Source organism: Fusarium coffeatum (genome assembly GCF_003316985.1).
Source record: "Fusarium coffeatum strain FIESC_28 chromosome Unknown BRIP53273_contig_195, whole genome shotgun sequence".
NCBI classification, from domain to species: domain Eukaryota; kingdom Fungi; phylum Ascomycota; class Sordariomycetes; order Hypocreales; family Nectriaceae; genus Fusarium; species Fusarium coffeatum.
In genome coordinates this window covers 123170-151039 of record NW_022157988.1, presented here as the reverse complement: position 1 = coordinate 151039, position 27870 = coordinate 123170, and the positions used below count along the sequence as shown (strand labels likewise).

General features: G+C 47.8%; 10 protein-coding genes across 10 annotated transcripts; 3 read left to right on the top strand and 7 right to left on the bottom strand.

Moving 5' to 3' along the window:
- Window positions 1-57: 57 nt before the first annotated feature.
- On the bottom strand, window positions 58-1821 carry FIESC28_08417 (uncharacterized protein; the record flags this gene model as incomplete). The annotated part of the gene is made up of 1 exon (XM_031162555.1): window positions 58-1821. The coding sequence occupies one exon, from the start codon at window positions 1819-1821 to the stop codon at window positions 58-60; it is 1764 nt and encodes a 587-aa protein (XP_031013415.1).
- Window positions 1822-2208: 387 nt separating this feature from the next.
- On the bottom strand, window positions 2209-3763 carry FIESC28_08416 (uncharacterized protein; the record flags this gene model as incomplete). The annotated part of the gene is made up of 3 exons (XM_031162554.1): window positions 2209-3358; window positions 3410-3513; window positions 3560-3763. 3 exons carry the CDS (start codon window positions 3761-3763, stop codon window positions 2209-2211), a joined length of 1458 nt encoding a protein of 485 aa, XP_031013414.1.
- Window positions 3764-4963: 1200 nt separating this feature from the next.
- FIESC28_08415 (uncharacterized protein) lies at window positions 4964-5671 on the top strand (the record flags this gene model as incomplete). The annotated part of the gene is made up of 1 exon (XM_031162553.1): window positions 4964-5671. The coding sequence occupies one exon, from the start codon at window positions 4964-4966 to the stop codon at window positions 5669-5671; it is 708 nt and encodes a 235-aa protein (XP_031013413.1).
- A 1119-nt stretch (window positions 5672-6790) lies between these two features.
- On the bottom strand, window positions 6791-7747 carry FIESC28_08414 (uncharacterized protein; the record flags this gene model as incomplete). The annotated part of the gene is made up of 2 exons (XM_031162552.1): window positions 6791-7465; window positions 7520-7747. The coding sequence occupies 2 exons, from the start codon at window positions 7745-7747 to the stop codon at window positions 6791-6793; spliced, it is 903 nt and encodes a 300-aa protein (XP_031013412.1).
- A 2067-nt stretch (window positions 7748-9814) lies between these two features.
- Window positions 9815-11761, bottom strand: FIESC28_08413 (uncharacterized protein; the record flags this gene model as incomplete). Its single annotated transcript, XM_031162551.1, has 5 exons — window positions 9815-10204; window positions 10255-10678; window positions 10726-11180; window positions 11234-11529; window positions 11587-11761. 5 exons carry the CDS (start codon window positions 11759-11761, stop codon window positions 9815-9817), a joined length of 1740 nt encoding a protein of 579 aa, XP_031013411.1.
- A 2336-nt stretch (window positions 11762-14097) lies between these two features.
- Window positions 14098-15854, bottom strand: FIESC28_08412 (uncharacterized protein; the record flags this gene model as incomplete). Its single annotated transcript, XM_031162550.1, has 4 exons — window positions 14098-14255; window positions 14305-15517; window positions 15572-15699; window positions 15752-15854. 4 exons carry the CDS (start codon window positions 15852-15854, stop codon window positions 14098-14100), a joined length of 1602 nt encoding a protein of 533 aa, XP_031013410.1.
- Window positions 15855-18547: 2693 nt separating this feature from the next.
- Window positions 18548-19990, bottom strand: FIESC28_08411 (uncharacterized protein; the record flags this gene model as incomplete). Its single annotated transcript, XM_031162549.1, has 2 exons — window positions 18548-18872; window positions 18921-19990. The coding sequence occupies 2 exons, from the start codon at window positions 19988-19990 to the stop codon at window positions 18548-18550; spliced, it is 1395 nt and encodes a 464-aa protein (XP_031013409.1).
- Window positions 19991-21038: 1048 nt separating this feature from the next.
- FIESC28_08410 (uncharacterized protein) lies at window positions 21039-23081 on the top strand (the record flags this gene model as incomplete). The annotated part of the gene is made up of 4 exons (XM_031162548.1): window positions 21039-21086; window positions 21133-21530; window positions 21580-22540; window positions 22590-23081. 4 exons carry the CDS (start codon window positions 21039-21041, stop codon window positions 23079-23081), a joined length of 1899 nt encoding a protein of 632 aa, XP_031013408.1.
- A 689-nt stretch (window positions 23082-23770) lies between these two features.
- Window positions 23771-24574, bottom strand: FIESC28_08409 (uncharacterized protein; the record flags this gene model as incomplete). Its single annotated transcript, XM_031162547.1, has 1 exon — window positions 23771-24574. One exon carries the CDS (start codon window positions 24572-24574, stop codon window positions 23771-23773), a length of 804 nt encoding a protein of 267 aa, XP_031013407.1.
- Window positions 24575-25952: 1378 nt separating this feature from the next.
- On the top strand, window positions 25953-26971 carry FIESC28_08408 (uncharacterized protein; the record flags this gene model as incomplete). The annotated part of the gene is made up of 3 exons (XM_031162546.1): window positions 25953-26081; window positions 26166-26719; window positions 26776-26971. The coding sequence occupies 3 exons, from the start codon at window positions 25953-25955 to the stop codon at window positions 26969-26971; spliced, it is 879 nt and encodes a 292-aa protein (XP_031013406.1).
- Window positions 26972-27870: the final 899 nt, after the last annotated feature.

Sequence of the window (27870 nt, the reverse complement as noted above, 5' to 3'; positions counted from 1 at the left end):
CGTCGATAATTGATATGGCTTCTAAATTGACACTATAAATATCGTTCTATTCCCGTACTATTCTAACAACAGTGGAATGGCGCGCTGAATGTCGCCTTGGATAAAAGTACTCAGACCTTGATCTTCTTGCTCCCAAGGAACCATCGCTTCAGCGCCAAGACCAACACGGATTAACTTTACCGTTCCGCCACTTCTAGCGACGAGATCTTCATTTGGCCATCTCAATACTCCGGGAGTATTTATCCCGACGCCAAGTTCAAGAATCACCAACTTTTTCTTTTCTGAAACATTTCGAGATTTCCATGCCTTCCATTGTGTTTCGCCGGTTTTGTATGGTGATGGATTGAACCATGATCCTGCGCGGACGCAAATACTCATCTTGGAGCCACAAAATTGGCAGATTGGGATTTTGCTTGAGTCAGTCAATTTTTGAGTGACTGGGTCGATGAATGGAAGCGCGGCAGCGACGAGAGGTGCAGAAGGTACCACAGCATCAGTTCTGCAATTATTCAGACACTGCAAATACGCATACGATCCCTGAGGTGTAGAAAGTTGCGTCTCAGACCACCCATTCGCAAGGAACAAACCATCTGCATTCGACGTCCTCACAAACGCATCCTCTCCAAACTCTTTCAACCAGGGAATCAAAGTCTGATAGGTAGGTGTATCTGACCAGTTCGTTATCATGTTCAAGTGCGTGAAGTAATAGCCCCATCGATACTCCTCCGAAGGCCAGCCATCGTATCCAAACACGCTGTACAGCGATGTGAGACCGAATTTGAGGAATCCTGGGAAGTGTTGCTCGAAGAGGGATCTGGAATGGTAGTCTAGACCATCTCCTGCTGAGAGACCAGCGCCGGCGGTGACGCAGACGGCGTCGGCTGAGCGGAGCCAGTCGCGGGCGAGAGTGATTGAGCTTGATGGCGGAACTGTAACAGTCGGTGAGATCGTTGTCGGTGAGGGACCAAGAAGTGCTGTGTAGATGTTGGTATCCGATTGTGTAAACGTGTTGAAGACGATGTCCGTGATTGTAGTGGTGGGATGGTTTTGTAACCATGACATGACAGTTGAAACAGCGATCCCAGCAGCTTCATCGGCCGGAAAAGCAAAAAGGCCTGTAGAAATACAACACAAAGCAACGCTCTTCTCCCTATCCTCACCCGCTGGCAAGCCCTCCACAGCCTCAAGAATATTCTCATAGCACTTCTTGAGCTGAGCTCTCTGAGCTTCTGTAGGTGACGCGCGGCGCTTAAGCTGTGGTCCAACAGTATGTATAACCGACGAAGCATAAAGCGCATGACCATCCGTAACAAGAACATCACCAGGCTCAAGGTCCGTTTGACGTTCTTGCATCAGCCAGAAACATTCTTCTCGGAGACGAGGTCCTGCCTCCGAGTGAATGATGTTATCGATGCAGCGATGTGTAGGTTGGAAGCAGCCCAGACCTTGACTATTGGCTGCGTTTGTGATGGCGGTGATGTTTGTCAGGGTTGTGATGTCTCCTTTCCAGAGATGAATATTTGTTTGTCGAGATTCGTCATGACTGATCGTGCGGGATGGAGTGAGGGATGTTAAGGAAGTAAGGAGTTTGTGGTCCCTCATGCGACTGAGGATGGACTCGATGTTTTGAAGGATGTTTTCTGGCAGAAGTGGTACTGGTGGCCGAACGCAGAGGGATTCCTTGAGAAGAGCCAATTTGGTAGCTGTTTCGAGGTGATTCAGATGATTCTTGTAGTGCTGCAAATTCTCGACTGGTACAAGAGAGCTTGACTTGGTTTCTATCATGTCATCGATGAGATACGAGAGTGTGTCGTCTAACATTGTGACGGTTGTTGTCTTGTCTAGAGTCATGTTGGGTTGCGAGGCAGATGTTGTTGAGAGTGGTAGTCAGGTAGTAGATATGCTGGAATGAGATAAAAAAAACTGAATGACAAGATGACAGTGAAAGAATAATTATATAAAAATATTGCAGTATTACTTGATGTCAAACTTGCGCCTTTGTGAAATCCATCATGTCTCCATCCCACTCGGCTCAGGTGGGATATATCCGAGCGGGATGGTTTTACTCATCAAACACCGAAACGCATTGCCATAAACTCAGCCTCATCACGAATCCCAGTACAAAAATAAGCATGGCAAGGATCATCATAAACTACAAATCCATTCGTCCTGATCATCCTACAATCATCAAAGTCTGACAGTCAAGCTCTAGTAAGCGTATCGCGTAACACTTGTGTTTCCTTCCCGATCAAGCTTCTTGTTACTCTTAACAAGCCAGATCTTCATAGCCCAAACACCCGCAATACACATCGTCGCAAAACCAGCATTGCTTGCCATTCCGATCAGGTATCGTGGACCGTCAGATTTAGGATACAGATACGCAGTGTAGATGTATGAGGCGTTGGAAACGACGTTGACGATTGACAAGCTGACCGACTTCTTCTCAGCCGTCGATCCAAGCGTTGCAGAAACCCAGCCAAGGATCATCGAGTTGACTGCATACGCGCCACTGGCGAATAAGAAACATGCAATGTAGCGGGCTGGCGTGTTGAGCGTGACGCAGGAGATGATGTATCCGACGAGTGCCATTCCCATACAGGCCGTGATATGCCAAGTTCGCTCGTTGAAGTGACCGGATGACCATCCGGCTAGGTATCCAAAGAAACCAGATACGAGGTAGGGCGGGCATGTCAGAACTAGAGTGATAGTGCTGTTGAAGCCGAGGGAGCCGACGACAGTAGGGAAGAAGTTGTTGAAGGAACAAGCAGAAAGATGCATGTTCTGCATGAAGCAGAAGAGCCACAGACGAGGATCACGAATGGCCTGGAAGAATCCAGCTCGAGCTCCTTTGCTCTCCTCCAGACCAACAGTATCGCGCAGCATTCTATCATGCGCAAGTTGTCGTTCTTCTTCAGTCAACCATCGAGTCGTCAAAGGACTGTCAGCAAGAGTGAAGATTCCGATGATACCGACTGCAAAAGTCAAGACACCTTCAATGATAAAGAGCCACTGCCAGCCTTTAAGCCCGTGATGTCCATCAATTGTTCCAAACGTCGTCGCGGCGATCAATCCGGAAAAGGAAGTAGCAAAGATGTTTCCAGAGTATAAAATCGACAGTCGCATAGCGATTTCCTTTCTTGTATAGGATATTGCGAGTAGATAGAGGGCTCCGGGATAAAAGGGGGCTTCGGCAACACCTAGGAAGAAGCGAACGATGACGAGACCTTTGTAGTCTTTGACAAGAGCGGTGCAGGCTGACACGATGGCCCAGCCCATCATGCAGATCGACATGTATAGCGAAGGACGCACGCGTTTCGACGAGATGAGCATGTTGGATGGGATCTGCATGAGTAAGTAGCTTTCTCAAGAGTTAGCATCTTGGCAACGAAAGGAAAGGGGATCATCATACCCGACGAACAGGATCGAGATACATGTGTTGTACTGTGTTCCCCTGAGACCAAGATCATCTTCGAGATCATTCAATCGCGCCTGGGCAATGGCATTTCGATCAAGCTATCAACATCAGCATAGTCTCTCAGGCAGCTGTGGTGAAACTGACGTAGTTGAGGAAGTACATAGCCCAAAGAGTAGGCATGATGCGAAAGTCCAACTTGCGAACAAGTCGAATCTCAGCTGGATCCGTCTTCTTTACCGCACCAGAGTAATCGGCCTCTGGGTCGGCAAGGACTCCAGGCTTCTCAGCGAACGACATTTCGACCTGTTCCTCTTGCTCGATGCTTCCACGCTTGGAATGGGCAGTCATGATGAGGTGTCAAGAGGTTGTAGAGATGAGATGATTCTGAAGAAGCCAAGACTAGAGCGAGAGGTCTGGCATGTTATATAGCCAAGTTTCCTGGTTAGGAGAAGAGCTTGTCCATGTGTGATTTCCTGGGGCCCCGGATTCCTCCAGATCTACATTTGCTACGTCCATCCAATCCAGACCTCGACGACTCATACTGTCGTGGGTTAGTGGCGGAGGAAGAAAAGGCCGCCGTTGAAGTGCGGGGGAGCAACATGGTTGAGACGCTTGCAATTGCTTGATTCAGTTGAAAGGCTTTGGAGAACCTTGATTGTTTGTCTTTGCGGCTACTTTCTTGTATTTCTATTTGCAAGTGTAGTGATCTCGCTTGTCGGAGGAACAAATGTCCACGGAGGTTATATCATCCGCTATTCGAGAAACGACTGTGATAACAGTAGCTGCCGATGGAAGTACTGGTAACTTTGGCCATAAACACGAACTTTGTATAAAGCGACTACAGTTTAACCAAATTGCTTTATATCACTGGACTGCTGAGCATTGGTTATGGCTATACATGTAAGAGTTCAATTGCTCGTCAACATAAAGAAAGCTATTTTGCTTAGTTATAGGAAACACTACCTGATTATCTATTCTGGTTCGAGATGTAAGCCCGTGGCCTTCTCTAAGCGCTTTCTTTTTTATCTCTTTGTAACTCAATGTATCTCTTCACAAATACCCTCGATTCGAGTGTTTCTATAAAAGCTTGAATAGCTGAATCGGGGACTCGCAATAAGTTTAGGTAGGCAGGTGACTTGAAGAAATGTCTAAACTTATTTAAGGGTATCATAAAGCTTAGGATAGCCTTTCCCAAGCTTGTGCCTAAACATGCTTAAATAAACTTGTCAATATGGAGGCTTCTGTGTTCTGGTTATTTTTTCTGGACCGCCTGGTCGCCAACTGCAACCAAATATTATTTCTTTTGGCCGCGGACTGCAGGACGAAACAACAGTAATTGTTCTTTACCTGTTTATCTCAAAGTCATATACTCCTCTAAGTTGTTCTAGCAATATTACCATTCTCCAATTTCTGCTAACATTGTCTTTATTGAACATACAGTATTTTGTTCTTCAAGCCTCATACCCAAGGCAGCAATTTTCCCACATCAAGACACATACTTTTCTAGCAAGGCAAAATAGCGAACTTACAGAATAAACATTTTCAAATATGAGTTGCCCCTGGGACACACCAGTTAGATCGGCCGATGGCCGTTTGCTCTGTGGTGCGCATAGCTTGATCGTTTGCGGACGCTGCGGCGTCGACTACAGTGACGTGGATGACGTGGTTGACGACTCAATCGAAGGGCGAATGAGACCTTCAGAAGAATATGAAGACGACCTCAACCGCGCTGGCGCTCTAGAAATCGAGAGACTCGATCCCATTCGCTATATGGAGATGTCTATAGGTAGAGGATTAGTCCTGCCAACAGTCTTTGTACCACCCCCTTCGACAACCCCACAAAGCCTGTTTCCTGCCGACATTGCACACAAAGCTCACCCACCTGCCACACGATTTATTTACGTGGATGATCCAAAGTTACTTCTTATCTACACCAGCGGTACATGCTTTGGTAAAGGACTAGCTGAGCTTAAGGGAGGATGGGCTTTTATCTTCGGGCCTCAAGAACCAAACACTACTTCCGGTGTAAGAGAACGTCTGGAATACGAGGGTCCATTGGGCAATCTTGTCCATCCGGAAAGCAACAGAGCTGAGCTTCGAGCCATCATCGGCGCTCTCCAGTACAGAAACTGGGCCAGTGAAGGTTTACTACTCTTGTTCTGGCAACTACCTCAGATTATATCGTTAGAGGTGCAACAGAGTGGATTCGAGCATTGTTGCAGAGAGGCTGGAGTAAAGGTAACGGGGAGCTTGTAAGCAACATGGATATGTGGCAAGTCTTTCTGGGGGAGGTAGAGCGTTGGCATGAGTATGCTGTGAAGATCCAGCTTTGGAAGATTCCACGGAAGTGCAATACTGAAACGCATCAGTTGGCGAAAGAGGGTGCTCAGCTTGGTGGAGGATTTAGCTATAACGACAGGCTGGATATCACCCATGGCTAGTATGAGCGAGCGCTGAAACTTCGAACATGGTGGTATTCACTGCCGAAGCAAATGTAGTCCAGGTTGCAAGGAAATGTTTCTCGTCGACTTTGTGCCTATGTTTCCAATGCAAACCGAATACTTCTACTTGGTTTCGTCCTCGAGCTATGCGACTGCGCCAGCAATTGGCTGGGTGGCTGTTTAGAAGGGAGCTTGTGGTCAATAGATGTAAAGGTGTGATCGATGAGCATTGTCGTCACGGAATCGCATTTATCAAGGTGCCATCAGTTTCAGCCCAAGCCCAAGGGATGAAATAATTTGATGACTTTTTGCTGGTTTAGGATAGCATTTAGACCACTTTTGATTATAGCGCCATATATCTTAAGGAAATTCTTCGTGTATTCGTCTAAGGTGTTGACCAGAAAGCACCTATTTCTATATTAGTATCTTTAAGAGTTCTAGTTTCCAGCTAGTGTATCACTGTAAAGCTCTAGGGAGTGCAATTCGTTTTACAGAGTTGCTGTTTCACGCGTGCATGTTTCTTGCCAAAGTGTTTGTTGTATTGTGAATTGCCTAAACGCCTAGCTCCGGACCGAATTTTCCTCTTCCGATGCTATCCAAAAAGAAAAAATACAAGATGACTCCTTCACTTCTTGAGACCAGCAGCCCCTTAGTCCTCCTTCAGGGAAATCAAGAAATTTACCGGCCTTGTCGAGGTGTGGTTGCGGTTGTAGGTTGTTGATGTGGGTGGAAGAAAGAGAAAAGAAAAGCCGTATCCAAGCAAGGAATGAAGGGCATTTATCCTGTGCCCAAACCTTATGTATAGGGCAGGGCGAAGAAAGGTCATGTGTAGGCAAAGGAGTCATAATGCCCTTGTGGAAAGTGTAAATACTTTCACAGACCTTATCCAATCGCGTGTTTCTTGCCCACGGCAAATGCCCCCCTCGAACAATCCTCATAGCCTGACAGGCCGACTAGGCAATACAATGCCTTCCAACTTCCTACCCTCCAAAAACAACTCGTACTGGCGCCCAAGCCATCCCGTGTCACACTCAGTTGCGGGAAGCAGCTCCTCCCCGGTTCGCCCAAACTCGACTTTCTCCAAGTCGATTACGACGATCTTGTCTCTCCCATTATCCGTGACCAGCATGTAATTGTCTAGTTTGGGATCACAATGTTCGACGCCATATGCGTTCAGAGATCTCAGAGACTGGTATATCAGGGGCTCTAGATCTTCTTTACTCAAAACAGCGCCTTCTGCGTTATTTAGACAAAATCCTCCGACGTCAGAGACGACGATTGCTCGTCTGTTGTTGTAGGTGGTGCAGCCATAGTACCTTGGAATGGTGTCTCCTTGGATGGGCCGTAGCTTGTTGTAGGCTACGATCTCCTTGTCGAATTCTTCTTCCCAGTCATCCTTTTCGGATTTGAGGACGATTTCGTCTGGGAGAAACCATTCCGGAAATTTGTTGGGTAAGAGAGACCCTGTCAATCTTGATGCAATCGAGAAGAGCGACTGCACTAATCGGTCGTAGAAGTTGTGACGGATCTTGAGTCGGAGAACGTTGCCGTAGATGTAATGGGGAGGAGCACCAGCGGCCTTGATGGTTCGGCTACCAAACCGAAATTCCTTTGATGATTAGTTTCTTTTAACAGCGGATAGAGGGGGAAAGGGAGGACTTACAACATCCCTTGACGGAGGAGGCTTTGGTAAGTGGTTGGCGAAGTTGACGGGCCATGGACAAGGTTGCGCTGAAGCCGCCAGCAATTTGATTTCCGCGTCTAATGGGGGTGGCCGCGGCATAAACTTCCATGCAGATTCGCTCGTTTTGGTGTCCTGGAATGGAAATGGCTCTGTCATTGAATCGATCCATGCCCTCGTTTCAGTGTCGAACGGAGGTGGCAGTGGCATAATTCCGATGGAGGCTTCCACTTGGGTTCGCTCGGGTCCATGTCGAATGGAGACTTCCACTTGGGTTCGCTCGCTTTGGGGTCGTCTGTAGATGGCAGATGGAGCAAGGTGTGGTGATCTCGTTAATGTAGTCAGAAGGAAGAGGGAAAGAAGCCAGACCAAGGCAAGGGAAGAAGGGTATTTATACTGTGCCTGACCGATATGTACAGGGTCGGCCAAAAAATGGTTATGGAAACTGTAAATATCTTCAAAAACCGCCGCATCTGATTGAGCAAGGTGTGGGAATAAAAAAAAAACATTGGTAGTGGAAATATTGGTGGGGATGTGTCGGGAATGCTAAACCTCATACGAATTAGTCATAATCGGACCCAACAACATTTGACTTTCCACATCTTGGTTGCACAAACCAACAGAGGAACACATCAGCGTGTGCATTGTATTGTGAAATGGTTGCCTAAACGCCTAGCTACCAACTGAACTTTCCCCATACAACGCTAGCGAAGAAAACACAATGGGGATGGAAGGGAGAGGGAAGGAAGAGAGAAAGGAAAAAAGATCAAAGCAAGGAAGGCAGTATCTAAACCTTATGTATGGGGCAGGACAAAAAAAGGTCATGTGTAGGCAAAGGGAATCATAACACCCTGTGAAAAGTGTAGATATCTTTACAAACCTTATCTGATCGAAGCACACATTTCTTATCTGTTGTTGGTTTAAGTTAATTCAAACCAAGATATTAAATCGGCAGCAGTTGCATACGCGTTGATAAATCCAAGAATGGCCCCACGTAGCCGATGCTCTTGAAGGTGTTGCTTACAGCGTTTCTTGAACAAATATGATGGCGGTCTGAACCCATGTGTCGATATACATACACTGACTGTACATGCAGTTTGCTGTGAATCGTCCAAGGGAGAGAATGGTGCCTTGCCAATATGAATCACGTACAAGGAGTGAACCCACCTTTGTTTTAGCAAGAGGACAGTCCCTTCCTGCAAACAAATTGACTCCAATCTTCTTCTGTTCATGCTTCTTGGTATCGAACCTACTCTCCTTACGCAACTATATCTCATACTGCCCAGGTACTGATACCCCAAAAGCCAACAAACCCTATTGATAATCTCTATCTTAAGTCTGGATTTGACAAACTGTGGGCCAGATATGTATACTTCAGGCCCCGTCCCTGAAAAGAAACTTAGAATAGTTAACTTGGAGTCGTATTACAAACACTATTTCTTGTTCAAATATCGGACCAAACGGCACGTACCATACTAACTTTGAAGGCGATTTCTGCGGACTCCAGCCGGACAATGCCCGTTGACATCAGTTCGTGCAGTCTACGGTATGGGCTTTATCTACTGGCTATTGGCTTAAGGTTGGAGACGATGCCAAGGCCTTCCATCAACATTAACCAACCGGTAATAAGGTTCTCATCATGGATTACACTTCTCAAGCATTATGACTCCAATGTTCATACGAAACCTATTCATTTTTCTCTACCTTACCCTGATATTAAGGTTTTGGTTGAGCAGATTGCGCTGTGTTGCTTCCATCCAGGTTCTTTCTTCATTCACCAACATCAACCGCACAACAATCACCTTTCCTACACAACCAAATTAGAAAGGGTAGAGAGAATACTTTGCTTTCAATATTGGGCGCAATAAAGAAAAGCAGCCTATGTTATTGTAGGCTAGCATGGAGTCATTAAAGTGTTCCAATTCACACCCTCGGCCGCCTAACGATGTTGCGCTAGGGTGCCAGAAGAATTAATTGCTAAAGTTATAAGAGACGGAATAGGTGAATCACTTGACGCTAATTTAGAGAAACATTTTGGCTACTTTACTTGAGTAGCCTAAGCCTTGGAGGACATTTCTTTTGTTACCTACCTAGATAGGGTGCTCGCAATACGTACTTAGTAAACGAGGCTTTTTCGCAATCACGTCGACAGGAGCAAAACACATTTAAAACGACAACCAGTATATTGACGGGGTATAAGGCGTAATTCTCTATGAGAAACTAAGTACAGTATAGATAACATCCTTTTACAAAGTTCTTATCAAAGTCAATGACTTCTTACATGAACTTGTGAAGGGTCTTGCGCCAAGCAGGCCAAGTAGCCATCTTGGCTCGGTAAGCGTTGATCTCATCCCAGTCGTGCTCACGGAGACCAGTGTCGAGATCGATCTGGTCAACGGTAAGCCACTGAGGTCGCTTCCAGAAGTAACCGATGATCCAGAAGACAAGAACGACAGGGATGGCAAGACAAGCCATGAAGAAGTCCTCAGCGTTACCGTAACCCTCCTTAAAGGGTGGGCAGACAGCGACGTAGAGCTGGCAGCCGAGAATAACGAAGCACAGGGTGAGACCAATCCAGGATCCAACGACACCGCCGGCGGCACGGAAGGGGATCTGGTCGAGGGTACGGCCTTGACGCTTCCAAGCAGAGCGGAAACGGATGTGAGCCTGAGAATGTTAGTATTCGTGGTCATGAGTAAGGATAATATTGCACTTACAGCGCAGATGGAGCCCCAGGTGAAGAGAGCGGCAAGGGCAGAGACGGCAAGGAGCCAGTCAAAGATAAGACCACCTGAAGAGGCGAGGACAATATAGGCAAGACCGCCCCAGAGAAGGTTGAAGACAACAGAAACGAGAGGACGACCAGAGCGATCGATGTAGGTGAAGATCTTGGGAGCGTAGTCCTGCTCAGCGAGGGCAGTGAGAGTACGAGATCCACCGTAAACGCAAGAGGTACCGATAGATACGACTGAAACGCAGATGACAAGGTTCATGAAGGAGTCGAAGCCGTTGAGACCAGCGTCGAGAGCAGCCAAGACGAAGGGGGAGGTACCATCCTTGTATGGGTTGGCAGAGTTGAGAAGACGGTCATCAGTGGAGCTGACGAGGAGGCCGACCAGGGTAAGACCGAGAATGTAGAAGCTGAGACAGTTAGCAATTGATTTGACAGTGATGAGGGAGATGCTTACAGGGTGATACGCCAGAAAACCTGCTTGATAGCACCAGGAAGAGCCTTGGCAGGGTTGCGCGACTCAGCAGCAGCAAGACCAACAAGCTCGGTGCCAGCAAAAGAGAAGGCAGCAGTGACGAAGACACTGCAGAAACCACGAGCGCCGTTCTGGAAAGCACCAGGGTCCTGCCAGAGCTTGCCACCCTGGTAAGTGTTGAATTTACCATCAGAGGGACCACCACCGCAGATGAGGACGACAGCGATGATCATGAAGATGACAATGGCGGCGAGCTTGAAGCAAGAACTCCAGAACTCTTCCTCTGCGTAGCCCAGTGTACCGAAGATGTTGATGAAGATGATGAGCAGCCAGAAGACAGTAATCCATATACCTTCGTTGATGTTGGGATTCCAGTATTGCACGGTGAAGGATACGACTGTTAACTCGAGCGGAAGGACGATGACCCATTGGAAGACCTGGCACTAATTAGTATGCGCGCAATTGAAGCGATTGAGGGGATGCGACTTACGTAGTTCCAACCCATGGCGAAACCCCAGGAAGGATCAATGAAGCGAGTAGAGTAGGTATAGAAACCACCAGAGACAGGGTACATGACAGCGAGTTCACCGAGCGCGTGAACGACGTTGAAGATCATGATACCAGCGATAGCGAAGCAGATGAGAACAGAACCGGGACCACCCTTGGTAAGGGCACCACCGGAACCGACGAAGAAACCAGCACCAATGGAACCTCCGATGGCGATCATGTGCAAGTGACGCTTCTTCATGGAGCGATCGAGTTCGACGGCGCCAGTGCCGTAGTCACCTAGACATTGTTAATTGAGGTGCATTTGGGAGTGACGGGGGGAGAGGAGAAACGTACGGCGCTGGAAGGACTTGAGGTTCAGACCATTACGGGTCATGAAATCCTCCTCGCGATAATCATCGCGAACACCCTCGATGTCGCCAGTGTAGACATCCTTTGAGTGGCCGTGAGCATGGTCATGCGACGGAGGCGTGTGAGCGCCAATGTCGACCTTTTCCTCCTTGGACGTCATTGTGAAGAATCTCTGTTCAGGTCGAGCCAAGTAAAAGAAGTAACCCTAGGATTGGGAAGAGAATGAGACCTGGGAGGGGAACGCGAAAGAGAGAAGAGGAGCGCGATGGGAGAGTTTTTATCTGTGTCGGGGTTCTGGGGCGCGATGGCAAAAACGGCAGGAGAGGAGTAGACACCAACACCCTTAGGTTGGCTTGGCTTTTCTTTGTGCCAAGGCGCGATAAGCATCTATTGCATCGGGATGTCTCCAAACAAGTGGCCAAGAGTAAGAAGTGGTTCTAGATGGGGGAGAGTTGAGAAGGATGCAAGACAGCAGGGATTGGATATCGACCTACCCAGTACAGTACTGTAGTAATTGTAGAGGCCAATTGGTGTAGTGTACCAATGAGATTTATCCTCCATTGTTGAGCATTCTGTTGGTCGTGTAATTAAAGCAAGCTGTGCCTCATCCTAACCTCTACCGTGTCGGGCGTGTCTTTGCTGCTGTCTTCCCCAGGTTTGGAGGTTCGCGAGTGATTGGTTTCATCCCCGCACTTAGCACGGATCCCATTGATCTTGCATCGTTATGACTGGATGGAAAGTCAAGCTGGAAACCGGGGGAAACGCGTGATGCATTCCCAACTGTCTCGCCTGTCGCAACGGACATGATACCATGTTGGGAAGGTGAAAATGATGGGATCGTTGGATGGATGGATGCGTCTTGGCGCGCCCCCCATGTCATACTCTACTTTACCTTACCGTATGGGCTAGGTGGGTAAGGTTACGATGCTCAGTGTGGCGGATCGTTGCCGAGCTAAAAGACAAGCTTAAAACGCTATCACGAGCTGTGACGAGTTGGCTAATTGTTTGTGATATGATAGGTGCTGCAGCTCAGCAATCGAACTGATGGATGTCTTGCTTTCTTCACGAACCAGTATGCCACTCAAGCCACTGTCAAATTGACAGTGTCAATTGTGCAGGTTAGATTGCAATGTTGTATCCGTCGGCTTGGCTAAGCGACCGAGGCAACACTAGTCTACCCCAAGATGTCGCCTCCAATTTGGGACCCCAGCTTGGCAGAGGACTGAAGCTGTCAAAAACCCAGTGTCTTGGAAGGGGCTATACTACAGTAAAGGTTGTACCGTAGACGCTAAAATTGGACAGACAAAAAGGGAAGGAGATAATCTTTTGTTCTTGGCTCGTAAGACCACTCGGGATCGCCTCCTTTCTGTTGTTGTGTTGGTATCAAAGTTGCCTCAATTGAACATGCCACGGATACAGTACAGTACGTGCTTGCCAGCCCTGCTTATCTCCATTGCCCCCAGATTGCCGCGACAAGCGATAAACTCTAGATAAAGTACAGAGTAAACCTGGGGATTGCGGGTCGATGTGGAATTTATTACGTGAAGGTATTGAAATGACGGAGCAACTGTCCGTCACTCCCTCCGTTGAGTGAGTGGACCATGGGTGAGTGAGAGTCTGTGTGTTTAATTAGAAAAAGCCTATTTGGTCCGAGTCAGACCTAATGCAGTAGGTGTTCCAGCGCTGTGTTCACTGTAACCCCCTACAACGAACCCACCATATCCATAATCATAACCGTCAGGTCTCACTCACATGTCTCGGTCAACACTGAACTGCATCTTCTCCAAAAATAAAAGATCATTCCATTCGCCTCCAATTTCCTTTCATTGGCCTCCAAATTTTAATTACTGCATATCCAAGACTCTTCTCGCCTTCTTGAATTGTTCTTATCTCTTGGAAAGTTGCGAAGCAGCCAACCAACATTCCGCCAAGAACAACCGCTGTTCTTGGCAGTCATACCGTTCCAGGGAATGACCAGCGGTTATCTCCAACCTTTCCAACCAATTAGATTCTCACTATTAGTCGCTTCGGTTTCTTGGCAGGCGGCCGCACAGGAGCCAAAGGATCTTTTGTGATGCCAACAGCCACAATTCGTGACTAAGAGAAATTGAAGTAAGGACGTGTCGATCTGGGGAAGGTCTGGGGAAACGTGGTCAGATGGATAATAATACGTAAAGAAAATGAGGTTAATAAAATGAGAGCATTTGAGAGTAAAGTCTACAGGGTAATTGATGTTGAAGTCGAAATAAGAATGAATGCTTCGATCAGAGACATGGATAGGCTTGTTACACGTCCCTGCTGTCATCACTTAATTCTTGGCCTGGCATCGGGTACCTCGGTCAGAAAGACTAGAGTTCTTCTGGAAGAGGGCACAGTCAGACCACTGCATATCACAACCAGTCACACAGCAGAGATAAGCACATTTACAGCCGATAACGTCTAGTTTCGCATTTCGTTATCTAGAGACAAGCATGTCCAAGCTGCAAAAAAATGAAGCTAAGGTATCCTCAGCTCCCGCGCCTTCTCATCGTCCTCGTCAAACGGCGAGTCGGATCGATGAGCCGCTTCCAGAACAGGTTTGCCTCGCATTTGGGCCCAGACTGTCTTGTACACTGGCTGTGCGAATAGCGCGTCCATGTCTTCCAGGGTAACACCTAGATGAGTCAGCATTGAGCACGTGAAGAATATTTCTGGAAGACTTACCTTTTGTTTCGGGGACGAAGAAGAGGGACCATATTCCCATCAACACCAGAATTGAACCGAAGAAGAAGTATGCGCCGTATCCAAGGTCGGAGATCATGTAGGGTGTTGAGCGTGCGATGATGAAGGAGCCGAGCCATGTGTCTGCGGTAGTGATGGCGACACAGAGCATTCGAATGTCCAAAGGGAAAATCTCAGAGGCGTATGTCCACGTAATTCCTTGCCATGTCGCGCAAATGATGACGGCGTTGAGGTACACACATACCATCGCCAAATATCCCCATCCATCACGATTAACAACACCAGCAGCCGCCGCAGCAGCAGGATCAGCTTTCATGACATACCCACCGATGTAAAGCATGGGAACACAGCCCAAGGCAGCACCCCAGATAAGGCCCTTTCTTCGACCAACCTTTTCAACAACCCAGAACGTGAAAAGCACCATACCAAGTGTCTTGGAGATACCGTAAAAGCCAGTGGAGAAGAGTTTGGTCGAAGTACCAGAAATACCAAGACTCTCAAAAATACGAGGAGCGTAGTAAGTGATGATGTTGACACCAGTGAAACTCTGCAAGAACATGAGCGCCATACCAATACCCATACGGTTGCGAACACCCTTTTGGAAAAGCTTCTTGAACTGCTGTCCCTTGCTCATCTTGTTGGTACTGCGCTCTTCAACCTGTGCGCGAATATCGCCCATCTCTCGACGGACGTACTCATGATCAATAGGCAAACCTCGAATTTGTGAGAGGATCCGTTCAGCAGCTTCAAAGTGATCACCCCTCGCCAACCAACGTGGAGATTCAGGACACCAAAGCATACCCAACGCAAGACCCACACCAGGAACAAGTTGCAGACCCAGCGGAACAATCCACTGCGTCTTTGTGTTCACGTCAATGGTGCGGTCTGTAGCGTAGTTGATCCAAAAGCCAAGCATACCACCGCCCTGCGAAGCAATTTCGAAAATACCGACGAGTCTACCTCTGATAGACGGCGGAGCAGTTTCGCTGATGTAGACAGGGACGGTGAGGGATGAAGCGCCGAGACCGAGACCTGCTACGGCCCGGCCGGCGTATATCATGTTGAGATTGCCGTTTGCGGCGGTCATGAGGGCGCCGCCTAGAAGGAAGACTAGGGCTGCGCCCATGATGGTCTTTCTACGACCCCATTTCTCTGCGATGGGGAATGTGCACAGGGCACCGAAGAAACAGCCAGCCTGGGACTGTCAGTATATGTAGGAGAGGGTAGGAGGAGAGGGAGGAAGGCGGACCTGAAAGGTGGATACAATGTTTCCCTGGATGGTGTCGCGCTGTGTCTTTTCGACGAGGTCTAGGCCAAAGTCCCTCATGAAAGAGGTCAATGCCATGGTACCTCCGATAACAGAAGTGTCATATCCAACTAGACCTCTATCAGCATCACTTCTGTGTTATACACTGGGATAGGGACGTACTGGCGAGGGCGGACATGGAAGCCACCGTGGCAATCAGGTGGATTCGCCAGTTCCGCACCTCAGGCGGATCATTGGTGCCCGACGCATGAGTATTCCAGCCCATTCGATTGAGAAGAGTAAAAAATGTAGTAGCAGAAGCTTAGATGGTATAACAAACAAGTAACGTAAGCGACGAACGCGAGTGTCTGTACCTCTCTCTTCTTTCTTGAAGGCGGGGAACGAGGCTTTAAATAATCGTCAAGTTATCGCTCTTCTATCCGAGAAAGCCACAAAGGATGGCTGGACAGGATCGTCGACCGTTGGATGGGGGCTTCCCCGTGGGGTAACGAGGAAATGGTAAGCACGGTGACTATCAACTGGGGTAGGGGATCGTTTGTGACATTCTTTTGATCATGAGTGTGTATGATGTGGAGTCGCCAAGACGATAAAAGTGAGGGGGAGATGTTGCATTTCGTTGATGAAGAGGTTGTGCTTTTCCGTGGTTGATGATGAGGGATGTGCCTTGTACGTCATTTCTCACGATGACACCGAATGTAACGATGCATTGTGGTCTCCCCTTCATGTTTCCCTCTCTCAATAAGTCTCAAATATTCCATTTCCTTTGTATGTGATCTTCAATGTCTGCTATGTCTATCGCCAAGTACAGAGGCTCATCAGGGTCCAAATGCCAATTCCTCAAGCTTTCCATCTCCACCGGCCCGCCTCGTAAAGTTTAGCTGCCGAAGCAAGAGCTTGTTTCTCCGTAGCTTGTCATTTAAACGCTGTCATTGGTCACGCGATGATGGCTCGGCAAGTAAATCTATGCTCCGAAGCGGGACTGAATCAGTCGATTGCTTATACCTTGCAGCAAGACTAACCTTATTTAACCTTATTTACTCTGTTACCTGGGTTATTTTAGCAAGGGATCTTCTTTTATGAGTGTAATAATGGTTAAGTGTGGTTCTTGGCACCAGAGAAATGGTTCACTAGCTTGACTGAGTGGCTCACTGGGGTTGAGTTAATGCCTCGGTCCTAAACGATGCGACGTTAACTGCCGATCTTGACTGTCGATATCCCCAAACGGCTGCCATCCAATCCAACAGTCAGCTCTTAAGAGAGATCTCTTTGCACAGCCTCCCCCATATCTACGGGTGAAAACGGAGACCTCGATATCCACAATGCTAGGGTCACAGATCTGTGCTGCAATAGTGTTGCGTTCCAGATTATATCCCTTGCGTAGCATTGGTGCTCTGTTGTCGTTGCTCTCGTCTACCCCCAGTCAACCCACCCAAAATAAGCTTAAATCCCCTTGGCGCCAGTGGAGATAACGTCGGAGGATCGGCGTTTAAGGGATCTTGCCCCGCGTTGATATGCCTTTCTTCGTGGAGAATAACATGCTTTTACGGATTCTAGACTTTTGGTGGATTTCCGGGTGACTCATTGATTAGTTATCGCACGATTGGCAAAAGCGTAAATGTGCAGCCACATACATATATCTGTCACTCTTTCGGAAAACGTTTAACTGAGTTCATTCCTCGGCCGATGCACTCACTTCCTGATATAGCTTGCTTTTGGGGTCAAGCTTGGAGTTCTGGTGTTCCGATTATATCTCCTAGAGCCTTGGCTACAGCTCTAGTCTCTGTTTCCCCTCATCAAGAGGTCGAGCGTGTTGTGTGACTGGATAAGCCAAGCTGAACCAGATGCTTGTGGCACAGGCTATATCTCCGCGGTGACATGCTGGACATCTTTCACAGTGAATGATACTAGCCAACGGGCGATATCGCATGTATGCGCCCGCAGCGACAGTCTCGGACCCCAGATGTTGACTGTAGCCTGCGGGGCTCCATAGTCTAGGACAATATTTTCCAGGTGTTTTCAGAGAGCTAGAATGACTGGAATCCGGGGAAGCATGAACTTTCTTCAGTGGTGACTGTGATCGGCTAGATTAATGAAGTGGATCTGTAGATGCGAAAGCTGGGGTAGTGGTCCCAGTTCCCACTTTCATAGACTCGGGATGAAGTTTCTTGGTATTCATGTGATCGCAAGAGGTAAATGTTCTATTCCGGGAACAGTGACCTCTCCACATTGAAAGAATGGGTCAATAGCAGAGTCTCTTTCGCTCAAGTATTAAATATATTGGACGTAGCCCAAGGACGGAGTCTGCTTTGGATCAACAACGGTATTCCATCAACAAAACTATAAGCCCATCTCGGGTAGTTGCTCTAAAGTCTGATCTATCTCAATGCCCTCCGCTCGTGAGCATCTAAGTCCGGTTGTTGAAAACCAGACATAGTGTTGTTAGATTGCAGATCCCCCACACAGCAGTGACATTGCGAACGACTGAGATGAGACTTGGCGATAGAGCCAAGACTTGACTTGTACCGAAAGTTTCTATCCCCGCACCTCGTGGTCGCCTAGCCGATAGCCTCCGCCTTAGTTCTCGGAGCACTTTCGGATCCGATTAGCTAAGAACATATGGCGTGTGCTGAGGACGAATCGTCTTGGAGCTGTTTCCCTATCTGTCAAAGATATTGAAACGATATACAATGATGGGATAACCTCCTTTAGATACGTTCTCGAAAGAAATACATCAAGTATTTTAGAAGAATGGAGCAAACAATTGCCTCCTTCTTACAACCTTCACTACTAAGAATAAGTCTGAAGCTCTGAACTTTCCCGGACAGCCAGTGACTGTCTTTGTGTCGACAGCTAATCCACCCAACATCAAACATTGTCTATTCTCCGTAGTTCAACGCATTCTTTACAATAATTGTCCAATTTGGTATCGTTATCATACATGCTATCGTTTCATGACATTTACAAGACACTTCGAAGTCCCCTCTCAAGAACAACACCAGCAACACCAGCGCCCAGCACTCCAAGAGTCCAAGAGTTACCAAACTCCTCGGTCTTGGGCCAGAAGCTGTTCTTCTGCTCGCGATACTCGTTGAACTCCTCAGCCTTGACGGCATCATGCTTGGAGTATCGCTCAGCTTGACTCTCCTCGTTTTCCTTGTCGCCGCCGATGTAGCGAAGGAAAATGTAATTGGCGATGGGGCCGAGAAGAGTGATGGGGTGCATAATGCCGGAGCCGAGAAGAAGGATGGGGAAAGAAGCGTGGATGAGAGCGTCGCCGAGGTAGCTGCAGATTGTTAGCATGGGTTACTTGTAATAATGGGATGTGTCTTACTTGGGGTGTCGAACGATGCTCCATACACCTTCCCGGTTAACACCCTTGCCGTCGTTCTTCTTAAAAGTCTCAAGCTGGACATCCGCAAGCGTCTCAAGCGTAAATCCAGCAGAGAACAAGAAAACAGCAAGAGCATGGACATAGGAACCGTAAGAAACAACAGGAGAAGCCTGCGCACACTCATAAACCTGACGGAAAGGAATCGTGAACGGAAGAGCGATGATAGTCTGTGCAACAGCCTCAGGCAAGAACGTGGTGAAGAAAGCCTTGTTCCAGAATCCAGGATCAGTCTTTTTAGCGGCGTATCGCGGATCATCCTCGCCGCGCTGCAAGCTGCGAGATACGACGCGGGATGTAAGACGGACGCCCCAGGCTGTAGCACCAGCGAGAAGTAATTTTTGGGAATAACCGAGGGAAGACCAAGCTTGAGAAACAGAAAGACCATCGTTGATGACGCGAGAACCGATTGCGCTCCACCAGGCGTTGAGAGTCATGCCGGATGCCCAGAGATAATCCTTTCCTTCTACACGATCCGTGTACCGAGAAATACCATATGCCACGGCTGAAAGGCCAGCGTTCAGAGTAAACGAGGGAAGAACGGCAGTATGCATGAGACCTAGAGCGCTGGTACCGAGACCTTGGTACGGGCCGCGATTGAAGTGGGACCCATAAACATCCTGCTCAGCGCCCGATCCGAAGGGCAAACTCGGCATGGAAGGAGCATGACCGGCGAATTTGTTACCGTACACATCTTGTTCCGCGCCCGAACCAGTAAACGAAGCTCTAGGCAAAGAAGGAGAGTGCCCTTCGAATTTACTGGCATAAACATCTTGTTCCGCACCAGAACCCTTGAAAGATCCTCTAGGAAAAGAAGGAGCTTGTCCTTCGAATTTACTAGCGTAGACGTCTTGTTCTGCGCCCGAACCAGTGAATGTACCGCGGGGAATGGAGGGGATGTGGTTGGCGAGCTTTTCGCCGTAAATGTCCTGTTCGGCGCCGGAGCCGGTGAATTTTGGGAGGGAGGGAGAGTGGCCGGCGAGTTTATTGCCGTAGACTTCTTGTTCTGCCATTTTGACGTCCCATGAATGAATTGATGAGAATGGTGACGGATGGTGTTGGGTTGGGAGATATCATGATATACGTGGAGGTTCGTAAATATTGCGTCATTGGTTATATCATCATTGCATCGGCTACGCGTTACCGTGAGGAGTAATTACTAAGAATGTTTACAGCACACTGGATCATGTGAATTGGCGATTTACTTTTCATTGGGCTCGGAAATTTCGTATAGACAATTCAATTGTGCATCGTAACTGCTTACGACTGTTGTTTCGGACTGCATTACGCTGGACGCGACTAGCTTGTATTAGTTTCTCTTGAGATATACCTTCAATCAATGGCGTTGCTCGGGAGCTTCGGTTAAAATTAGTGCAAATTGAATCGATAAAAATAATGAAATGATCGAGACGATTAAAACAGTCACAGAGGAATTGCGCGACTTAAGAATTGAGTGCGAAATGCGAAACGACAACGCTGGTGATTACCCGGGAGGTTACGATGCGCCCGACAGTTGGATGATGCAGAGCTAACAGGGGTACATAATGCTAAATTTTCACTAACACTCTCATCCAATAGCTATTCCTCCGTTTCGGAGATCTCCCCGAATAGCTCAGCTGGAAGAGCGTTCGACTGTAATTGTTATATGTCATCGAAAGGTCACTTGTTCGATCCAGGTTTCGGGGAGCTGATATTTTTGCATTTTTCTGTATTTTCATCTTTGCCAAAGCTTTCAAAACTTCTATCATGGGAATGAACTGTACATCTTCTTTTTGTTCTTTTTTGGGGTCATTTGCGGCGCTGTCATTCACCCTCGGCTATAACATATTTTCCAGACAACAGTCATACCACCATCCATTGACGTCAAAATAACCAGTCCAAGCCAGTTAAAGTGCTGAAAATGAAGAGGTTAAATTCTTAGATGAGAATGTGCTTACTATTTGGGCTTCGAGTGGCATTGATGACGCCAAGTCATATTGGTGGTCAGGAATCTCGTGAGATATGAAGTCCCTAGGCCCCGTTTCCACGAAATGATCGCTCTTCGCATCTCTAGTCGCCAAAATGTTGATGTTATTGCCTCCAGAGATTGTTGAAAATATTTGCGAAAAGGTATGCGATTAAATAAAGTATTGAGACTATTGGCTTATATGAATAGCTTCACGGCACAGACCTCAAAGCCCTCTCCCAAACCTCCAAATATCTCCATCAAACAACCCACCGTCCCCTATGGCGCTCCCTAACTATCTTCCCTCCATCATCAACCAATCGTCACTCCATTTCGTCGTCCGGCCCACCGCAACAATGTCTTCAAGCCACGCGAGCTCTACACTTTCACATTGACGATGCGAAGCATTGCGTTCATGCGCACGATTGGTTGGGCTATATGGGAAATTGGTTGGACAAGGATCCGCAGTTGCATGATACTTGGGAGGGAAGGAGCGATAGTTTTGGGTTGGAGGGGGGGAGAATTGTTAGAGTTAAGTATGAGTGTCTTGTGCAGAGGGCTTTGGCTTTGTTGAGACGCTTCGATGATGGCCAGCTTGAGACTTTCAGGTATGACATCTGTTTCCTTCTTGGCAATAGTACTGACTGAGTTGTGCAGTTGGAACTATATGACGTGCATCCCATCCGAGGTCCTCCAGCATCTTTCGCTCAAACATTCCTCCATCCAAGCTCTGAACTTCACGACCGATCCCTTCTGCAGCAGCTTCAACCGCTGGAGCAGAAACACAGACATGAACCTCTCCGCCTTCCGCAACATCCGACGATTTAGTTGGAAAGCTCCAATGGGATGCCACTTCGGCAACATTGCCACCTTGGTCCAGATGAACTCAAATCACTTGGAGGAACTGGGGCTTGACCTGCAATGTTGGTCACAACAGTGGGAAAATAGAGAGATTAGGATTGTCAGGCAGGGAGATGGCGATGAGAAGTGGAATAACGTGCCTGCTAGTATGATGCTGGCAAGGCAGATATTCGGAGTTGGACCGGACACCGACACGGATACGTCCTTTCCGAAGATGAGAAGCCTGAAGCTCACAAGAGTACCACTAAAAGACGAGATCACGGGAAAGGCAGTTTCCCCAGCATGTACCAACGTCTCAAACCTCACGTCTCTCACACTGAACATGTGTCCCTGCTGGACAACGCTCCTTACAACACTCACCCAGTCCCAAAAACCACTCAATCTCAAATCCTTCGAGATCCTAGACTTCTATCTCCAAACGCCCCAAGAAACAGCCATAGGAAAAACAACCATTATCAAAAACTTCCTCGACTCATTCACTGGTCTTGAAGAGTTGTTTATAAGCTATTGTGACCCCACATCAGTTCTCAAATTCTGGGAACATCTTGCGCGTCATACTGGTTTGAAGAGTTTTGTGCATCATCAGAGGGTTACTGATCGGGATGATGAGATGGTGGGTGTGAGGATGGGGAGCGATTTGATGGGGCTTGGGATGGATGAGAACGAGTTGGGGGGGATTGGAGAAGATCCGGGGATGAATCCGCTTTCGAGGCTTGATCTGCAATTCTTTGGGTTAACGTGTGCACCTAAGTATCTGGTAAGCCATCAAACAGAGTCTTCGATATGTCGGCTGATTGCTTGAACAGAAAGACGTTCTACTGCCTTTTGTGACGAAACGCTCACTTAGGGTTCTTCACATTCGTCAAACCGGCGTGAATATAGATTGCACTCCTTCATGGATCTTCGACAAGAGCCATGTCACGGACGTCGAGAGCAACCAACCTCTGGCCAGAACCGACGTCACCGCACCAAACGAAGACGTAAATGAGGATGTCTTTAAAGGTCAAACGCCGCCCCTCCAACAATCTTTTCGCATTTTCGCAGACTGGATCTTCAGTTTAGAAGGAATTAATTCGCTAGAGTATATCGTAGCGGGCGATCTTTCACATGGGGACAGATACGCTGAGAATAATGTCTTGGTCTGTAGGGAGGAGAATGGCTATCGTGTTGTAGGACAGAGGGACGGTGGTGGTGAGTGGAGGGATGTTAGGAGGAGGTTTGGTAGAGCTTTGGGAGTTTGTCCTGTCGAGAATGTTATTCCGGAATATAGTTCGTCGGGGTTAGAACACGTATTCTAGTCTCATCAGATGGTGGACCTTTAAAGCGTAATCAGTGAGAATAGCTTACATCTTGAGACGCTAGTGATTGAATGGAATGGAACAGAGCGATTCGGTTGCTCAAAGCCTAAGCCCATGATTGTCTATCGCTATAACCCATCTGGTCCATATGACGGACCGCCACAACTGAGTCTGTCGCTGATGTCGGGTTTCAGCTGAGGCCAGAAACTGCACCTGTGCGTCTGCCATGGCTGTGCTGAGCGGCACATGTCCCCTGTATTGCCGCTTACTTCAAGCATATTTCTCAGTAAGCTGCTGACCATCTTACTCTTCACCTGGCCAGTCTGCTGAGGACAAATCCGAGGCCCTGGGACGTTCAAAGGACCTGTCAGATTCGAAGCGGACCACGGCTATTATTTATGGCGCTCACTACTGAGGCGGATGTGGCTTTAGTCCCTTTTCGAAGCGCCGCATCTTATAGGCTTAGGGGTATTTCTTCCGCTTTGACGTGTCAGCGAGGCCGCTTAGACATGGCGTCAACTACAAATGGATTTCAACTTAGCGGCGGTACTTGCCAGTTAAATAAAAAATACGCGGATTGTAGACGTTCTTACTTCAACCGTCCTCCAATGAAGCATCACACGAGGTCTCATCTCACCAGTGAGTAACAAATGTCATGATTATTTATCCAGAATTCCAGATACAGTCCACTACTTCTTCAAGTAGCTAGCCAAAGACTTCTCAATCCCCTCCCTCCCCTTCTCATACAACCTCCCCCTCTCCGTCTCCCACCCATCTTCCTTGAACAGCGCCTCGCCAGGTCCAACAGCAAATTGCTCATCCCCCCTCTCAAGCCCCTCGTACATCTTATCCACAAATTCACCTAGAGGCATCCCAATCTGTCCTCCATTCACTAGATCAGGCTGGTGCTTCTCATCATGCAACTCCGTCTGCACAGCGGGCGGAAACACCTCCACCATCTTTACTTGGCCCTTGAGCTGTTCGCGTACGTTTAAAATGAAGGTGTGCAGAGCGGATTTGGAAGCGTTGTAGTTGGGTGTGCGGACCATGGAGGGAATGAGGCCTAGTGTGGCGCTGACGTAGATTAGATGTCCGTTGTTCTTTTTGAGATGAGGTATGAACGCCGCTGTTAGATATACGGCCGAGGTATAATTCGTAGTCAACTCATCGCCTAGAACACTCAGATCCAGGGTTTCAGGGTTACTAAAGTCAAAGCCCCTCTGAATTCCCGAATTCAACACCACAGAATCAAGATCCGGATCAGACCTGATAACCTCCTCGGCAAAGTCCTTGATGTGGTCCAAATTGGTGACGTCAAAGACTATAGCCCTGACATTATCCGCGCCGTACTCTTTAACAAAAGATTCCAAATTCTCGCGCCGACGACCCACGATAATGACTTTCGTGCCTGTGGCGATGAGCTTGGCAGCGAGAGACTGACCAATGCCGGAGGAAGCGCCTAGTACGAGAGTCTTTTTGTACAGGGGAGGCATGGTAGATGTAGATAGAGTTTGATGAGATCTTGCAGAGGAGATAACTGCCGTGGGAGGGGTAAAGTGGGATGAACCGAAGGGTTGGTAATTAGCGGTAGGCCTAAATGAGGCTGTGTGAGGTTGTTTCGATGCCGGTTTTGGAAGTTCCAGTCGTTCGGGAGATTTGGGGATTGGTTGGGGAGGGTTAGAATGAGGCTAGAGGGTAGCTTTGTCGGAGGTAGATGATGCTTCCATAAGGTTCTCGCGATGTCCCACTATTACCTAGTGTCGTCTCACGTTGCAAGTCACCTGACCTTTCCACCAAAGTCACACAGCAGAGTCCCCGACATTAAGCATATCTCGAATTAGCATACAATTCTTACAGCATCACCCAAATAAGTAATCTCTATTAAAGATCATTTTTCGCTTTCTCTAAGTTCTAATTGATCTATCAACCTCGGCCTCTGGTCTTGGTCAGACTCGGCCTTCATCATCCCAAGCCTCTGCACCGCCAAGAAATCCAGACTTCAGGCCCCATCTGAGCCACCCCAGCACTTCCACAACCCCTGTCACTCCTTGGCAACGGTTTTTTAGCGCGTCTCCAATGGCATTGCATTGCATGTGGTATTTTTCATTGCAACTCTCTCCTTTCCCGTTGGACCTGGGGAAAACCCGCGGAGTTAATTATCTGCGGGCGTAAATAATGGACCTGGCGTACGTCATGAAGTTACTATCAAGACGATAATGTTTACTTGGCAATACGACTGCTTGATATCATGTGAGAAGACTTATACGCGCTCGGAGGAAGATTCTCCGGGAGCTTGGTAAAGAAACACGTTTCGTCTCGACTTTAAACTTTAATGAAATCACAATGCCAAGCCAAGCAGCTCTTAACAAAATTGCAAAGCTCGGTACTTTCTACCGTAACGAAGTCTAGATGAGACACGCATGAACAGCGGTAGCAGGGAATACCCAGCCATGCTTATTCTTCTACCGCAGCGTAGCAATGAGCACCCCGTAATTGGCCCACAACTCAGTAAACATCTCTCCCCGGTCAGACCGTTGTGGCGTGACTCTGACTTCTTTTTCTAGACCCCGATGAATAATGAGCTAAGCCCAGACTGCCGCAATAAGGTTGCTGCAGATAGATGTAAGCCCCAGCCTGGAGTGAAGACCCTGGAATATAGCAAGGATGGGAGTTAACTGTAAGGTACTGTATTGCAATTACTACGTAAGAATCGGAAACATCGGGGTGATGGAAAGTGCTTAAATACTGATGGTATCTCCTTCATTCGTGTATCTTGGAAGCCATCGCAACTTTATCTCTGAGTTTATATTCACTGGACAACTCTTCCCTAGCCAGACACACAACCCTAACTTCTTCTTTTTGTAATCCGTCATGTATTCTTGGATCCCTCTTTTGGCTACCTTTGCGCCTCAGGCGTTGGCGTCTTGTGCTTATGGAACTCATCTTCATCGAAGAGCAGATGCTATTGAGGCGCCCAAGTTTGGTTACTCGGCTGCTAATGTAAGTCCTTGGCCCCTCATTCGACTCTCATATATGAGCTTGCCTGTCACATTGATGGAGAACAATTCAAACTAACATGCTCAGGGCCCTGCCAATTGGTTCAACCTAGACCCCAAGGCCAACGCCCTCTGTGCAACAGGCTCTCACCAATCCCCCATCAACCTGTCCAAGGGCACATTCCAAACCATCTCCCCCGAAGACCTCCACATCACCATCCCAGACTTTCACGAGGGCGCCGAATTCGAAAACCTCGGCAGCACCGTCGAAGTCGTAACAGAAGACCTCGGTGGCAGCATCACTCTTCACAACAAGACCTACCACCTAAAGCAATTCCACTTCCACTTGCCGTCTGAGCATTTGGACAATGGAACGAGCATGGCTATGGAGATGCACATGGTTCATCAGAGCGAGGATAAGCAGCTTGCTGTGATTGGTGTTTACATTGATTTGGATGATGGGGCTTCGAATGTTACCCGCAAGGGGTACAGGGGTAAGGGTTGTGAAGCCAAGAAATCCACTGTTGCTACCACTGTTCTTGACTCGGTGGATGAGATTGCGACATTGGGTGAGACCACTCACACTAAGCCTCTCAAGATGTCCGAGATCGTCTCTCTTCTCAAGGAAGGCGAGTTCCAATCGTAAGTCTCAATCCCACTTAACAATCCCAACTCCAATACTAACAATGGTTGTTTAGTTACTCTGGCTCGCTTACCACACCGCCCTGCAGCGAAGGCGTAACCTGGCTCGTCTCCACCCAAAAGATTTCAATTCCTACAAAGACATACCTCAAGGCTCGGGGTGTCATTGGATACAACGCTCGCTTCCCTCAGAACTCGCCTGGTGAGGAGAATGTTTTGAGTATGCTTGCCGATGAAGTGGATGATAAGTAAAGTGCGGATAATTGAGTGGAGTTTTTCTGTTTGGGTGGCTATTTGAGCGATTATCTTTTTCTTGTGGATAGTAGAGTATATTAGACGTTGTATTATACAAGCATAGACTATGATCTTTTCCATTTCAGTCTCCAAGTCGGGTAAACATTGTGTTTATTGCCTTCGGTACTCAATCTCCAAGAACCGAGTAAAGATCCGCTAGGGCCTACCATTGTTTACCGTAATCCTCCGATGTAATATCTCAGTTCGACGTCACGTCTCCATATCTTGGCATCCCACCTCCGGAGAAATGTGGGGAACCGTTCGATTTCTCTGCGTCCCCTGCTTGCCGATCTCTCCACTGGTTTATGCACAAAGTCTGGAAAGTTTAACGGCCCTCAGCCACCCGCTGTCAGTCCAGGGTCTTGGCATTAACCCTTCTGAGAGATTCTGAGAGAGGATCCGGTGATGTTACGATTGGTGGGAGATGAGTAGTAGACTTTCGAGTGAGAATCCACCAATTAGCTTTTAAGCTTAATGGTAACGCGCGGCTGCCCCTGTAATTTCATTGAGGTTGTCGTGAGGAAGCTTAATTGTTTAGACTTTGGATGATTGGAGCTAGGCTAGGCGGAGGTTAGGCGAATGTATAGACTCATGCTGCCGTGACGTCGTTGGTCTAGATACTAGACACCAGATGTTAGGGCAAACTCTAAAGAGCTTAATTTCCTTCAGTGTATTATTATCTTGGCAATGTCATATAGTATAGCTGCTGTCTTATTCGGTGCGTAGGTTCCGTGGGAAAGGCTCTGTCCTTGTCCATATCACTGAAGTGAGAAACATAGCCCTTCGGATGATATCATCTGTTTCCAATTCAACATCAAATCGAAGTCCATGGTAAAGCTGCAGCTAAACCTTATTCA